Below are 17860 nucleotides of genomic sequence, written 5' to 3'. Positions count from 1 at the left end.
AATTTCAACGTATTCACCCTCAAAATTATATCAATTTGCGTTTTTAAGATTCGATCTTATATACTTCATCGTTGATTTTAGCGTTGATTTTATATCAATTTGCGTTAAAATAACCATAGATGATACATATTTGTGTGTTCAGTTACGTAATCTTACAAATATTTACGTTGAATTCAAAGTAGATCTTAAATACTTTTTAGCTGAAGTTGGCGTAGATCTTACATATTTTTGAAATGATCTTGCAAAAAATGGCTTTAAATTTAGCGCTGATTTTACATAATTCTGCGCTGAATAACGTAGATTTACAACAATTCAACGGATTCACCGCCAGTATAATTCATTTTTTGCGCTTTTGAGAGTAGATCTTACATAATTTATCGTTGAATTTAGCGCTGATTTTTTTTTACTTTGCGTTGAACTCAGCAAAATTCTTACATATTTTTGTGTTCAGTTAAGTTTTGATCTTCCAAAAATTGCGTTCAATTGAAATTAGATCACAAATAACTCTTAGCTGAAGTTAGCGTTCATCTTACATAATTCTGCTTTTAAATTAACGTAGATTTGACATAAATTCAACGCATTCATTGCCAATTTGAAATAAATTTGCGTTTTGAGGGGGGATCCTAAAGAATATATTGTTGAATTTAGCCTTGTTTTTACAGAAGATTGCGTCGAATTGAGCTTAGATTTCATTTTATAAAGCGTTGATCTTAAATAACTTTGCGTTGATGATTTTGGAGTAGATCTCAAATAGCTTTTTTGAATTTCGCATACGTCTCACATAATTTTGCATTCAAATTAGCACCCATCTTACATATTTTTAAGCTGGATTCAACGTAGATCTCACATAAATTCAACTGCCAATATTATATATGGTTTTTCTTTTCTTAATAGTAGATGTTACACAATTTTGCGTTGAATTTAGCGTTGATGATACATTGCAATGATGTATTGAAGTAGATTTTACAATTTAGCGTAAATTTAGCATAGATATCTTAATATTAGACAATTTTATGTTTTGAAATGTAGATCTTGCAATACCTTGAAATTAGAGTTGATCTAACAAAATATTGCGTTCAGTTTGGAGTAGATCTTGAAAAACTTTGTTGAAATTTGCACAGATCTTACATAAGTTTGCATTGAAATTAGGGTAGATATTTTCTAATTTAGCGTTGGTCTAAAATAAAACTGCGTCGATGAAGTAGCGTCGATCTTAAGGAGTTTTGTGTTTTATTTAGCGTAGATCTTAAATAAATTTGCGTTGAATTTAGCATAGGTATCTAATTTTAGAGTAGACATTACAATTCAGCGTAAATTTAGCGTAATTAACACAATTTCAGATGGTTTTTATGTTTTTCAGTGTAGATTTTGTATAATGCGTTCAATTAAGTGTTGATCTTACTAAAATTTGTGTTGACTTTGAAGTAGACCTTAAATAACCTAGTATTGAAGTTAGCGTAGATCTTACATAATTTTCAAATGATCTTGCATTAAATTGCGTTAATTATAGTGGTGTTCATACATAGTGTTGCGCCAACTTCAACCTAGATTTTCAATAAATTCAACGCATTCATCGCCAACACTTTATGACTTTGCATTATTAAGAGTAGATCTTCAGTAATTTATCGTTGATTTTAGCGTTGATCCTACTTAGTTTTGCTTCGAATTTAGCGTAGACTTTATATAATTTAGCGTTAATATTACATCATATTGCGTTGATGAACTTGCGTAGACCTTAAATAATTTTGCGTTGAATTTAGCATAGGTTTATAAATTTACCGTAGATATTATAATTTAGCGTAAATTTAGCTTAAATACTGCAATCTTAGATAATTTTTGCGTTTTGATGTGTAGATCATGATTAATATTGTGTTCAGTTAAAAGTTGATCTTAAAACAATTGCGTTGAATTTGGAGTACATCTCAAAAAACATTGTTGAAGTTAGCGTAGATCTTACATAATTTTGCAATCATCTTGCCGTAAGTAGCTGAAAATTTAGCGTAAAGCCTACATACTTCTGCGCTGAATTTAACGTGGAATTTACCTAAATTCAACGCATTCAACGCCAAAATTGCATAATTTTGCGTTTTTAAGAGTAGATCTTTTTGTAGTTTATCGTTGAACTTTGCGTTGATTTCATTTAATTTTGCATAGTAGTTAGCGCCGATCTTACAAATTTTTGAGGTGAAATTACAATTTCACAATCTTAGCGTTGATCAATTGTCACAGTTGAATTTTATCTTACATAGTTCTGCGTTGATCTAAAATAATTCTGCGCTGAATATAACGTAGATCCTACATCAATTCAACGCTTTCACCGCCACTATTATATAAATTTGCCACCATTATTTATGAGTAATTCTCACATAATTTAGCGTTGAAATTAGCATTTATCTAAGAAGATTGCGTTGATTTTTTATGATATAGCGTTGGTCTTAAATAACTTCGCGTTGATGAATTTGGAGTAGATCACAAATAACTTTGTTATATTAGCGTAGATCTTACCTAATTTTGCATTGATTTTAGTGCTGATTTTACATAACTTTGCGCTGAATTCAACGTAGATCTTAAAAAAATACGACGCAATCATCGCCAGTATTATATTTTTTTTCTGTTTTTAGAAGCAGATTTTTCAAAATTTTTTGTTGAGTTTAGCATTGATTTTAAATAATTTTGCGTTGAATAAAGCATAGGCATTTAATTTTAGAGTAGAAATTACAATTAAGCGTAAATTTAGCTTAGATGCAATCATCTTAGATAATTTTGCGTTTTGAAGAAGTGTAGATCTTACATAATTTTGTGTTTAGTTAAGTGTTGATCTTAAAAAAATTGCATAGAATAAAAAGTATATCTTGGTTGACTTTGAGTTGAAGTTACCATATATCTTACATAATATTGCAATGACGTTGCATTAATTGGCGTTAATTTTAGCGTTGATCCTACATACATCTTTGTCCAATTTGACGTAGATTTAACGTAAATACAACGCATTCACCGCCAAAATTATATATTTTTATCTTTTTAGGAGTAGATCTTACACAATTTAGCGTTTAATTTAGCGTTGATCTTACATAATTTTGCGTCGAATTTGGCATAGATTTTATAAAATTTAGCGTTGTCAATACATAAAATTACGTTGCAAATTACTTTTGCGTTTTGAAGTGTAGATCTTGCATAAGTTTGTGTTCAGTTAAGTGTTGATCTTACAAAAAATTGCGGAGTAGATCTCAAATACCTTTCTTGAAATTAGCATCTTACATAATTTTGCATTGAATTTTGTGCCGATCTTACATAATTTTGAGCTGAATCCAACGTAGATTTTACATAAATTCAGCGCATTGGCCGCCAATATTATATGATTACGAGTTTTTAAGAGTCAATCTTACATAATTTAGCGTTGATTTTAGCGTTGATCATACATAATAATGCGTCCAAATTAGCGTATGTTTTATTTAAAAAAGCGTTGATCATACATATTACTGCGTTGATGACTCAGCGTAGTCCTTCAAGAGTTTCTGCTATAATTATCGTAGATCTTGCCTAATTTTGCATTGAATATAGCATAGGTACTTAAATTTAGCGTCGATTTTACAATTTAGCGTAAATTTAGCTTGGATGTCACAATCTTAGATAATTTTGCGCTTTGAAGTGTAGATCTTGCAAAATTTTGTGTTCAATGTAGCATACATCTTACATAATTTTGCATAGATTTTGGCGCCGATCTTACATAATTTTGAGCTGAAATCACAATGTCACGATTTTAGCGTTGATTAATCGTCACAGCTGTATTGATCATTGATCTTACATAATTGAGTTTTCAATTTAACGTAGATTCTACATCAATTCAACGCAATCACCGCCACAAATACTTAATTTTTTGTTCATAAGAGTAGATCTTACATAATTCAGCGTTGAATCTAGCGTTGATCTTATAGAAGATTTTATCGAAATGAGCGTAGATTTTATATAATATAGCGTTGATCTTACATAACTTTGCGTTGATGAATTTGGAGTAGATCTCAAATAGTTATGTTGAAATTGGCATACATCCTACTTAATTTTGCATTCAAATTAGCGCTCATCTTGCATAATCATGAGTTGAATTCAACGTATATCCTACATGGATTAAACGCATTCAGTGCCAATATTATAAAACTATTTGTTTTTGAGAGTAGATATTTTAAAGTATATTGTTGAATTTCGCGTTGATTTCATATAAACTTGCTTTGAACTTAGCCAAAGATCTTATTTTAGTTTGTGTTCAGTTAAGTTTCGATCTTACAAAAATTTGCGTTTAATTTAAAAGAGATCTTAAATAACTTTTTACTGAAGTTAGCGTATATCTTACATACTTTTGCAATGATCTTGCCGTAAGTAGCGGTAAATTTAGCGTAAAGCCTACATATTTCTGCGCTGAACTTAACGTGGATTTTACATAAATTCAACGCATTCAACGCCCCAATATTTCATAATTTTGCGTTTTTAAGAGTAGATCTTTTTGTAGTTTATCGTTGAACTTTGCGTTGATTTCATATAATTTTGCATAGAAGTTAGGACCGATCTTACAAATTTCTGAGCTGAAATTACAATTTCACAATCTTAGCGTTGATCAATTGTCACAGTTGAATTTTATCTTACATAATTCTGCGTTGATCTCACATAATTCTGCGCTGAATATAACGTAGATCCTACATCTATTCAACGCATTCACAGCCACTATTATATAAATTTGCCACAATTATTTATGAGTAGATCTCACATAATTTAGCGTTGAATTTTGCGTTTATCTAACAGAATATTGCGTTGAATTGGGCGTAGATTTTTTATGATATAGCGTTGGTCTGAAATAACTTTGCGTTGATGAATTTGGAGTAGATCTCAAATAGCTTTGCTGAATTTAGCATACATCTTACATAATTTTGCATTGAAATTAGTGCTCATCTTACATAATTTTGAGCTGAATTCAACGTAGATGTTACGTAAATTCAACGCATTCACCACCACTATTGTATAATTTTGCTTTTTTAAGAGTAGATCTTTTATAGTTTATCTTTGATTTTGCGTTGATTTCATGTACTTTTGCGCAGAATTTAGCGCCGATCTTACATAATTTTGATCTGAAATCACAATGTCACAATCTTAGCGTTAATCAATTCTCACTGCTGAGTTTAGCGGTGATCTTATATAATTCTGTGCTCAGTTTAACTTAGATCCTACATCAATTCTGAGATCAAAATAATCCTCAGAATTTTGGCGCCTCGTTGTTTTTTTTTATTTTACTACCCCGGCAGATGAGGTCTTGTGGAACTCAAGCAAAAATTGGTACAAAAAATTCAACTCAGAGTAGTCTCATAGTGTGTTAATTTTAAAATTTATTTTTTGTTGCCTAGAAGCGGATAAGATTTTTTAAATATAATTTGATTTAGAGCAGAATTCAAATAAAAACCAATTTTGATATGTTATGGGATTGTATGTATGGTTTGAATAGTGTTTTCCGTAGTATGGTCTTAGCTGGAGAATACCCACATTTCGGTCTGGCCAGACCCAAAATGTGGGTTTTGGCCAGATTGAAAAGACCGAAATATGTGTTTTGGCCAGACCGAACAAACCAAAATATGGGAATTGGCCGGACCGAACAGACTGAATTATCACTTTCAAATACCTAACACCACCTCCTCCCCCATTTGGGTTTGGTGGGAGAGATATATCAGCCACAATGTGTCTTTTACAAAAATCAATGAGGCGAATTAAAATTTCTTAAAACAATATTTGTAAGCATGGACCTTCCGTCTTACCCCGTCTTAAAAACCTAATTAGAGTTTCCGAGTTTCACGGAAAAGTCCCGAAGTTTTTGTTGTCTTTATGGAGAATTCCACCAGTTGACAAAAATTGGAGCATCGAGTTCCCGATTTGTAGTTCTTGATTAACTCCTTCTGATGATAATTGAGGATAATCACAGCAATAAAACTTTTTGACCTCTTTGTAGGGGACTTTAACTACTGATCCGTTACTTCCTAGTCGCCTCTGCTACAATCGTGCCAACTATTCTTAGCATTTTGCAAAGTTCTTCACTTATTCCTTAAAAATAAGATTAAAATGACGTAAAAAACATTATAGCATGAAGTTGATTTCGTTGAATACCATATTAAAACAAAAATACAAAATACACCAAAATTATCCAATGCTCTCCATCTCCATATCCATCACTCCCCAGCCCCAACCCACAACTTTTAAGGGCAACGTTGTCATAGAAATGACTCTTAAAGTCTACGAATCATATATACGAAACGTAAATTAAACAGAGAATTTATGTAACGCTAAAATATGTCAATGCTAAAAAACGTTGACGTGATGTAGTTGCTAAAACCAACGCTATACACTGTAAGATCATCGCTAAAATGAATGCTTTTTTATAAAAACTCAACTCTGTGGTTGTTTGTTTGAAAAAATTTAGCTGTTTTGATGTTCATTTTTATTTGGAGAGAGATTTTGACCTGATTATTTGCTAGTGCTCTGCTCATTTCTCCTGTAGCTGTTATTACAAACTCCGCTGTTTTGTTGTTTATTTACATTTGGAGATAGAGTTTGGGCCTAGTTTTTTTGCCAGTGCGCTGTCCATTTCTCCGATAGTTGTTTGTTTGCACGAATTTGTACTGGTTTTATTCGAAGATAGAGTTAAAGCACAATTTTTTGCTATTTCTCGGTTCAGTTTTTCTATAGTTGTTTGTTCGTTTGTAACTCCACGGCAGCCATTCCCCAAACTGGTTGAAAACAGGAAGAGACGAGAATAAACAGACCATACTGGAGAAGTCTTAAAGTCGGACTTTTCTACTTGAGTTAAGAAAAGTTTCCGACACTACATTAGGCAGTTAATCAGTTCTTTTGCTCGACCCACAAAAAACCGTGCTTGAATTTTTAGGATATGAAAAAAGTTTAACTCGACGCAAGAAACGACCATGCTCGACATTAAAGGGCTGTGATCAGACCTTGGCACGTTTCATGATCAGACTTTGACTCGTCCAGAGTTCGCCATGATCAGACTTTACGCAGACTTGGAACTGGATCTCGTGTGTTTTTCAGCGCACCGCACCGCATCTCCCCCACCTCGCCCCTTCGGTGTCTTTTTGTTGGTCTGATCATAAGTGATTTTGAGCGAGGAAATCGACCTGGGTATTACTGAGCTAACTTTAGATCCGGAGCTCGTTTTTATTTATGTGACTGGAAGTAGGCATAAGATTCAGACGGCATATCAATGTTTTTGATGTCTGAAATATCTCATAAATATTGAAGATGTTCGGAAATCACCGACTCTTTCCGAACAATAAGTGCAAAATTATATTTCCAAGATAAAATATTCATTCAGAGTGAGATTTTTCTAATTTTCTAAATAGAAGAGCATGCAATAAAAATACTTGTTTTCTTAGATCTCTTGGAAACCGGTTGGTTAACTTGCCAAAATTTTAAGCTGATGGGCTAACTTGTCAGAAAAATTGGATGTTTTTTTTGTTTTTGCCTACACCAGCTCAGTGGGTGCAGATTAATGTTGACCTACCATAACACGTAGCAAGTTTTTACTAAATGACTAACCATAAAACGTAGTGAATTTCCTTTACACAACTCTCCTTTGATTATTTGCACAACATGAAACTATGGAGACATCGAGTTTTTACAATTTTAGCATCCGTTCCCATCTAGTGATGTACCGTGACTGAAAAAAAAACATTTATTCATGATCACCAAGTTTAAGTGAATTTTAACTTCTATCAGCAGTCCAAAATGTGATGTTCTGCATCAATTTTCATTAAACTATCAGAAAAATAACGGCTTTTTCCAAAATGTAAAAAATAAATGCGACCCATTATAATTTAAATTTGAAACTGTTTGATGCATCAGACTTTTCTCAAACAAATTTTCATACGACATTCAGGAACTTTTTTTGGTTGTGCCCCTTGTACGTTAAGCACCGTCATTTACAGAGAGCATGTATTTACATAACAAATCTTTATGTAAAATTATGGCACGTGCGATTGGCTGTAAACAATATGACTTCACTGCTTTTGGTGGCACAAACTGGGTGCTTCCAAAAGTTCAACATACGACCTCTTAAATGGACGATATCAGACCTTTAGAGCAAATGGACGACAAAAGGAAATTAATCCATGCACTCAATATCCGTTAGAAAATTGGTCCTAGTTGACAGCTAACGGACTGGCTATAAAGATTGATTAACGGACTAGCTATACCTCGATAGCCAGCCCGTTAATCAATGAATATTACCACACGGTTGTTTTCGCCACCGAGAAGTTATCAAACTCCCAGGCGAAGCCGAGTTGTTATGATAACTTCGAGGGCGATGACAACCCTGTGGTAATTTTTTTAATTAACACCTGTTGCGATCATGTTTGTTTTTTTTAGACTTTTTTATCAAACTGTTTCCATCATTAGACTGCAAGTTTATCACCACTCTTTTATCGCCACTGTTTCTTCAGTAACAAGGGCAAAAAAAGAGTGTGATAAACTCGTAGTCTAATGCTGAAATGTTTTTCCAGTGTCGATCGGGCATTAAAATTTATTACACTGGCAGTTTTTTTTTAACTGCTATTATCGCAACAGGTGTTGATTAAAAATGCATATCACAATTGAAGAGCTTGGGCATAAAAAGAAATCAAGGATTGTTGCATAAAGTTGTTTTGGTTTTTTGGTTAGTTTAACTCAATGTGAATGCCTGTAAAATTGATTATGAGATTAGTAGCAAGGTTTAAGACAATTTCTCGACTACAGTAAATGATTTTGTTGTCCAGTTGAAACAAAGTACATTTTCTGTGAACTCCACTATGTCCCTTCCCTCCAGTTAAGGTACTCATTGTGCAATTCCATCATTCACTAAAACTTTGAAGCATTGAGCTCAGTTTGAAATATTGAATTCCTAGTCAGAAAATGAAGGTCCATTTTTTTGACTTTAACTTAGTGTCTTAATTTAGGACGCCAAATTTAGGGCGAAAAATTAGACGTAGTATAAAATCTAACTTGACACTTGAATCAAAGCTGTTTAAGTAATCGACTGCCTCGCTATCGACGAAGGATTTGTTTGGTATAATTCAACTCCTGTTTAATCTTATAAGGAAAATTTTTTTCGCTAATCTGCAAAAGGGTACTCTTAATTTTATTTCAAATGAAATTCAACCCCTTGGTTCTCGAAATACGATGGAACAAAATCTGAATCCGGCTCGTGTATATAATGTTTAAGCCGTATGTTCCGCATGTTGTATTTTTACGTAGTAACCTGCAAAATAACAACAAATAGTTAGTAAGGGGGTCTGAAAAAACACAGGAAGACCAAAACCGAAAAGACAAGTTTTTTTTCATACTTTTTGAATTTTTTATTCCTAACCAACAAAACCTGGTACATCTCCGGCAACTATGGTACTTTCGTTTTACATGTTAATATACAAAATGTACGCAATTTGGTTTGTTGTTTGTCTCCCCTTTCAACTTTGAAGGAGCAAGGAGCATAACGTTTGCACCCAAAAGCACAGGTGTTGATACACTGTTTAATTTTTATTAGTAGTATAGCACCTGGGCTTGGGGGTACACGTTACGAATACAAAATGCTTCATTAAAAAATAAGAAAACCTCAAACAGCATTATCAAAATTCCCCCTATTAGAGTATAAATTCCTCGTATTGTTGGCACATTTTCAGGATTTTCCCGGTATTCCAAAGCGTCTATACATTTTACTTTCTTCAGGAAATGTGATTGCAACGGGACAAAATTATACTCTAATAAAAGGCATCTCGATAAAGCTGTTTGAGAATTTCCTAAACTTTCATTGACAACATTTTGCATTGGTGACATGCAAAAATTTAATTTCGATACAAGAGTTGATAAATAGATCAACTTTTTTCAAAGCTTTAAAAACTAGAGTGCTCTAAACATCACATGGTAGCAGTTCATTTTTTCCGGGTTTTTAGGTTTCAAAATTGTGCCCACTATTTTCCAAAAGAACTCCAATTTGTCAACTCCCGTTTTGATCAATTTTATTTTTGTACTTTTGAAATCAGATCAATACATTTTCTTGTTTAAATGAGTTCTTTCGTTAAGATAAAGCTGCACAGATTTTTTTTCGCCATCGTGACTTCAATTACAGTTTATTACATATGCTCCAGTTATTCCTCGTCCACAGAAAGGAGTATAATGTGGTAAATATACAACGGTTCAACAAACAGCGTTTTTTGATCTATTTTGCCCGCCACCTCCCCCAGTGTTTTTATGCCCCCACTATTAATTATTATGCCCCCACAAAATTATGTGTTGTTGTTACGTTGTAACGTTGTTATTTGTAAAATTTTAACGTTACCAAATAAGAAAACCCCAAGTGCGCGGATAGAGGGGGCGTGAAAGTTATACGCTCACTAAAGTGAACTGCAGAATAGACCCAAATCTTGGATCTATTCTGTCCCCCCCAGTGGTTTTTATGAGCACCAGTGTTGTTATATAGCACGTTACTATGTAAAAATGAATTTTTTTCGTTTGTGCCCCCCCCCCCCTCATTTTAGTGGGTGCATTTTATTTGCACCCCCAGAAGCACGTGTTTTATTTTTACATAATGATTTACCATAAAATGACACGTGCTCTGTAACTTGGGGGAGCATAGCGCACTGGGGGGGCACAAACGGAAAAGAAAGATCCGTAAAAATAATGCACGTGCACCTGGGGGGTCATAAAACATATATTCCCACTAAGCGGGGGCGAGGGGAACAGAATAGATCCTCTTTTTGTTACAGCTTTGATAACACTGTTTTTGTGTATGTGTCTGAGGGACATATGTTCATAATTGAACCCAACGGATTTCCTTTTTCTCATTATAAATTATACTCCGCGTAAAAAAAGAGCTTCATTTCTTATATCAAGGTCATTACTTCCGTTTGTGCCCCACCAGCTAAAAGGGTGCATGTTATTTGAACCACCCCCCCCCCCGACTCACCTGTTTTAATAAGCAGGATGAATTACCATGTAACATGTCACATCTACATTTACATGAAACTCTGAACAGTCTGAATGGTTGTTTGTTTTTTTTTTCTGGACATAATGACATAATTTTTTGATGTAAATAAGCTGTTTCAGTACTGATTTTACAAGTTGATACGCAGGAAATACGCAGGTTCAGTACTGAAACACTCTGGGTGGTCAGCCTGGGCAGAACATTAATTATAACTGAGGGCGCTTAACGTACTGAGACGTACTGAGCGAAACATCGAAAAAGATCCATCATTGCATATCAGAAAGCATAGCATAAGAACTGCTTGTGTTTAAGCTGAGAAAACCTGATCTTTACCATTATAGCCCCCACGAAACCCCCCCCCCATTATGATATCTTAACCATTATTTCCGGGGCTGCTCATTTTACAGCCAATAAAATTTGAAAATCCCGCAAAATTGATGGCAACAGGAATTCACATTGTATAAATTCAATTTGTCGATATCTATCAGCAACGGGTTTAAAGTCGGAAAAATCAGGCATTACTTTCTTTGAGATTAAAACTGACTATTTCAAGCAAATTGTTATTAACTAACAATATTGCATAGATATTATTACGATTGAGATGTTAATTTAATGTTTTTTTAAATATGTTTGTTCTCAAAGCGCAAATTTCAACCATTCATACGTTCGAGATTTAAAAATTTTGCGTTCCAAACTATGCAATTTCAAAGCAACAATACTGTGTTATATAGAACCCGGGTTACCCACCTTAAACCTTTCTTGGCAACCATATCCAAGCCATATATGGAGTTTATGGTAACTTGGCAACCATATTTCTTAACAAGGAAAAAAATCAAATTTGATCAAAAAAGATATGAAAATAACCATGCATTGCACTCCGAGTGCAGAAAAACTCATAAAGACACTTGAAAAAATGGTGTTCATGGTGTCTTGGGAACCATATCCAAGACCATACACATTTACACACATACACAACCCGGGAATATGTTGAGGGATGAATTCTCAAAATTATTACAAAATGAAGTGCTAGACCCAAGCCAGCTCTGATCAGACCCACTTGAATTGTGACCTGGGGGTGTAAGAAAAACTAGGCTAACAATGTCTCTGATCATACCCGCTTCGTCGCAGCAGACCTACTTGGTTCTTGTATAATTATCGGACGCACTTGGCTTGCGGAGTGGGATCGTCACGTGGGGAGGGGGAAGGGAGGTGCAACTGTCGTTGCTACCATTGAAATAGCAGTGGTAATTGGTGTACTGTAATGTTTGCAGAAAAACCCACAATTAGTTTCTTTACATGTTTTATTGGGCTCTTCACCGAGAACAAATTACGTTGTTAAAATGTTTACCTCAACAGAACAAAACAATACTTGGTGTTTATCGTAGTTTTTAATCTTCATAAACAAAAAGTGGGTAAAGACTTTCCGCACTCTAGGATGCGGACTCAATTTAATTACCATCAGGAACAAACAAAACGAGCTATTGGTTGATCAGAGCACAAGAGAACATTACACAAGGGTGAAACCACAATGGAAAGAGACAGCAAAAAGTTTTTGCGAAGTCAATGAAGATTTAACTACAGAGAAAAAGAAGGAACAATTAGGCGGAGGTTACCAAAAAAATGTTTTCAAAGGGTGCGTTACGATGTATTGACCAGGAAAACGCGAGATGTTCTTATTTTGTTTACGTGACATGAACAACCACGCGACGTAATAATCAATAGTTGCTGAAAACTTAGTAGAATTGAAAGTGACCCAGAAAGTCTTCCAGAAAGTCATGCCTTCTTCTAGCAACAAAATCTCCCAAATATTAAAGGACAGGGCTTCTTTGCTCATTTCCAGCTCAATTAGAAATTCTGATGGCCCAATAACCCTGAAAAAGTTGATCGTCACCAAATTCCTGTCATGAGAAAGAACAAAAGATGACAAATATTGATCGAAGGCTAAAAACTACAATATATTACACTTACAATTTATCTATCACTCTTTGAGAGGCTGTTGTGAAAAACAATGTCGTGGGTCATTGAGAAACTAATTGTTTAGCTCGTAAGCGAATCTTTCCAATGATCTGAAAAAGTTTGTTCAATGTGATGGATTTCGCAAAATTCAATTTTGCCGTATAGCAATTTGGACTCAACATTGAATTACTATCGATAAGGCTACAAATATTAGCCGGAGAAAAACCAGGCGGAAAAATATCAGGCGGAGAAAAACCTACTAATCGCAAAAAAGTATACACTTAAATAAAACCCTCACTGTCAGTGAGAGCGTTTGCCCATCCACTGGTTCTGACTGGAATGCCATTGCCTCATTCTCTTCTCTATCTGCCTTGGTCTGTTGCCTTAAATGAAAAACCAGACCTTACAGTTACCAGAAAGTTTTTCCTTTTTTACCTGCCAATTGAATTCCATAGAAACTCAGATAATCATTGACCAGCCTTCTAAAATAGTGGGAGCTACTGAAAATGAAAGCAAATCTAGTAAAACTCAGAACAGGGTTTTCCCTTTTGGAATGACAAAATCAACAAAAGTCTTCGGTGTCATCTTATCGCTCACTGCAGGTTGACAACTTCAGCTATTATTTGGTATTGGAAAAACAGCAGGGTATTTCAACACTCAAACGGAAACATTTCAATTTTTATTCATAATTGATAACCATTTTCTCGAAAGCGTTGGGCCCATTGAAAAATTTGGCAAACAAGAGATTGGCAACTTACAAAACCACCAGGTTAGAACTAAATACAAACTTCCCAAGGGTGGTGGAAATAATATAAACCACAGATGCAAAATTTTTGGATGCAACTTCAAATCACACAATAATAATAAAGTCTATTAACAAAAAACCATTAGTTTACATTCAAAGACAAAATATTTCAAAACCAGACTACTCATTCTATATAAAAACAACCAGAAAACCTCAGAGATAAATTTTTTTTCGCTCAATGAACTTCGTGTACGATAGCTGGACAAATCCTATGATTAAAGCAGACCTATTATTATATCACTTCTTAAAGATTTTATTTGATTTGTACCCACCAAAGAATATTTTTCCATTATCGCTGAAAATAAAGCACACCCCGAAAATCAAGAGTTATAAATTTAATCAAAAAATTAAAATAATTTTCTAACAAACAAACAATAAAATTCTTTTAATGGAGTACTTTTACAAGCGTCTTATCACCAACCACAAATAACTCCAAAACTAGCACATTAGAAAAACCAAAACAGAAAAGTGTTATAAAACATATACCTGACGATAAAACATTTTTTTTAAAACCCTTGACAACATATCACTAGTAAACTATGTACAAAAAGAACAATTATATCTAGAAATATAAAAACGAATGCATAAAATATTTTAAAGAATTAATAGAAAATCCTCAGGAGGCTGAAGCGGAAGCTGAAACTGAAAGCTGAAAATGAACAAACTAAAGTAGGTCAACCAAGCGTGGATAAACAGGAAAAGGATTTGGAAACAAAACATAATACAAAATCTTTCACCTTCAAGGAGCCAGAGTATTTATCCTCCGGTGACGAATTAATACAATCTTTAACTGATAAAAAAACTTTTTCAAATTGTTACGTTATTCAAGAATGCAAATTAAAAACCAAAAGCATCGAACAAATACAATCAAAAATGTTTGAGGATATTTTTGCTCCTTGATAAAATGACTGCGACCTACATAACACATTGGCTCATATGAAAAAAGGCGCTAAAATAGTTCTCATTCCGTCGGCAAAAAGACGTCACTGCCGAAGCGATAGGATATTATTCAAAGATCTGTACAATTGGTAATTTAGATGTTGCCGAATTTGACAGAATAAGGATCTACATAAAAGTTTATCGTGGCTCATGTTAAACAAAACGTCTAGTGATACTACTCAAAAAACAAAACGAACCCTTCCACTTTAAAGAGGATAAAACTTAAATGAGCAAACAATAAGATCCCACGCACAGATGATTTCTATATCAAAAAATGTAAATTAAATCTTGAATAATAATGTCAGGAAATAAAAACATATCTGTGCTTGATTTTCCACAAAAATATCTGATCATTAATAAAAAATGATAAAAAAAGATCAAATTCAAATATTATCAGAACTCTCAATACAATATATATATATATATATATATATATATATATATATATATATATATATATATATATATATAAATATATATATATATATATATATATATATATATATATGTTTATTTATTTTATATATATATATATATATATATATATATATATATATGCATGGTTATTACAGAGTCTTGCAAGATTAACATTGGTCGTACAAGAATTTTGCTCATTTAACATGCAAGTCTTGCCAGTTTCAACATCCAAAAAGTACCAGTTGGGCTCAAAACGAAAAAAGTCAAATAGTGGCATCACTGGACGATAGAGAATGGATACCTTGTGATATCTTGCAAGATTCTTATAAAAGATGGTTATCTTATAAGTTATGACAAAATTCTTACGAAAGATGGTTGTCTTTTAAAGTCTTACAAGATGAATGGCTATTTTGTAAAATTCTGTCAAGTTCGTTCGGGTTGAGTTGCATTGTCATTGGTTCTACTATAGGTAACTTTCTTCAATTAATGCATTGAAAGTTTTCGAATGCTTGCGGATTTTTGACTGATGTTTTCGTTCATTAATTTGATCGAAAAATGCGTTTCAAGATTACAATTTTTTCTGCATCAGTACAAAATTTATTATTTTTACTTTTGTTTTAATGCCAAAAAATGAAAAGGCGAATTAAATCATTATATCTTTTCTTTTTTCACATTTTTTTGCTTTCATGGATAACAAATTAAATAAATGTAAATCAAGGTTTCTCATTGCATTCAATCTGGAGAAACAGAAAAAAGCCCGTATTTGTACTTTCCAATTAAAACGGTATTAATGTATTACTCAAAAAACCTTTTTTTTTACTTTCAAGTTTTTTACTGTTGAAAAAAATACGTGTTTTTTTGTCATGTGCCTCACCTCCATTTTTTGCGCAGTTTAATTCAGTTCAATGATGAACGGTTGCTATGCATCTAATCTTATCAGAATCATAAACGACGAATGTTTATCTTATAAGTATTTTTTAAAAAGACTGTTTGTTTTGTAAGATTCTGTCAAAATTCTTGTAAGACGCTTCATCCTCTTGTAAGATTCTGACAGAATCTTACAAGATCTTACCGAATAACCATCCGCAGCCCACTCGGGATGCTAAGCATGTGACACGAAAATTTTTTTCGTCACCTTTTTATTCTTGTTGGCAAGCATTTATAATCAAGAAAACAGATGCAATTTGAAAAAAGATTGAAGATCTGTTCAAAATATGCTAGCATTTTTTAACCCAACTGTAACATTTTAATCTTAGCTAAATGAATAATTTCTGTAGTTTATACATCTATTTGCCCCAATCTCTCCTAATAGCCCCGAAAATCTCTCTGCTAAGTGAAACATTACGTACCAATAAGAAAAAACGACAGGCGAGCTCGACCAAAACTAACCTGCGAGAAACTCATTGCAAGATAACCATTCGTGTTTCAAGATCTTTCAAGATTCCACCATGTTACAAGATCTTTAAGATCAACATCCGACCTGCAATGAAACAATGGCCATAGTGTATAAGAATATATTCTCCAAAGATACATAGACGGTGGCTGACTGTTAAAAATGCTAATGCACAAATCATTAAAAGAATAGGTTAGACACTGTTCATAATGTATGAATTTGGACCAATCAAATAGCCGCAACGCAAAAAAGGTTCAAATTTTTTCTGCTTCATTATGAAAGTTCAACTGTGAAAGACACAACCAAGTTCATCTTCAAATCCAAAAATGTTTGGAACCTAGGGAAAATAAAAACTGTTTTTTTTCAGGCGTCCATTTCATCAATTATCTGTCGAGAATTACAACAAGCAGACAAAAAGTTTCCTCGAGAACTTTCAGTGGACTAATTTCAGTAGAGATCAGATATTTGTGGACTCAAATTGCAACTCAAGTCTAAACATGAAGCAATGGTTGCCGCCATCTGTCAAGGCTAAAATTTGTCTGCTCCCACTACACAGAGACAAGGTATGAAACGCGGATAACAATAGACACACAAACACAAACAGCCACACGCACACATCATTACATACTCCTTAATAACCCTAATACCCCTAATACATACTCCTTAATTTAGTTCAAATTCTACCTTCTTAAGCCTGTGGAAATCACTTACGGAAACTTGAACTCCACTTACACTAGTCCGTCAGTTTTTTCCACAGTCGCTTTTACAGCGGTTTATTGCTTTAATTTTAATGTTCCATCTAATTCTAAAGCTACTTATTCAAAACAATCTTGCGTGGAATACACTTACATGTTCAATTGATGATTAAATGCACAAATAGCCCCTCTCCCATAAATGAGGCTGAATTATGTAATCAAGGTCAATTAATTCTGATGTAGCGCTTTCCAAATATAGCGCTTTTTGAATTAGGAGCAAATTAGGAGCCACCTAAGACTTTTCTTAAATAATGAAAATATAACAGAATTCAATAAGCAGATAAATGATAAAACTATTCTAACTATTTTAAATTATAAATAAGCAGGTTTTCATAGCATTTTCTCTGTCTCATTTTCCAAAAAAATTATGTCCAACCTTCTATCAATCTGAGTCTATTTACGTTGCATCCTCGTCTTGTTCCCTTATAGCACAAAGAACACGTTTCCAAATGTGAAACCAACTCCAAAAATTTCTGCTGGACATGCCATTGCTCAAAGACAAGACGCAAAATTGCATTCTGAGTATTTTTCAGAATCCCTGCAAACATTTCCAAAGCTATCGATTCCTGATAATGAAATGAGCGTCTAATTAT

At 33.5% G+C, this 17860-nt stretch overlaps 1 protein-coding gene across 2 annotated transcripts in view; it reads left to right on the top strand.

The window, feature by feature from the left end:
* Positions 1-17860, top strand: part of LOC142336860 (uncharacterized) — an 88238-nt gene that overhangs the window by 33233 nt on the left and 37145 nt on the right. The window contains exons 1-2 of one of the 2 annotated variants that reach the window (XM_075385818.1): positions 9982-10199; positions 16880-17075. In XM_075385818.1, the coding sequence (XP_075241933.1) occupies positions 10084-10199; positions 16880-17075 (312 nt within the window). In that variant the 5' untranslated portion in view covers positions 9982-10083. Of the gene's footprint in view, positions 1-9981; positions 10200-16879; positions 17076-17860 lie in introns of those variants that run through there. The other variant, XM_075385819.1, reaches the window with a different exon arrangement.

Source organism: Convolutriloba macropyga, chromosome 3 (genome assembly GCF_964194025.1).
Source record: "Convolutriloba macropyga chromosome 3, txConMacr16.3, whole genome shotgun sequence".
NCBI lineage: Eukaryota > Metazoa > Xenacoelomorpha > Acoela > Convolutidae > Convolutriloba > Convolutriloba macropyga.
This window is presented reverse-complemented; position numbering and strand designations above follow the sequence as displayed.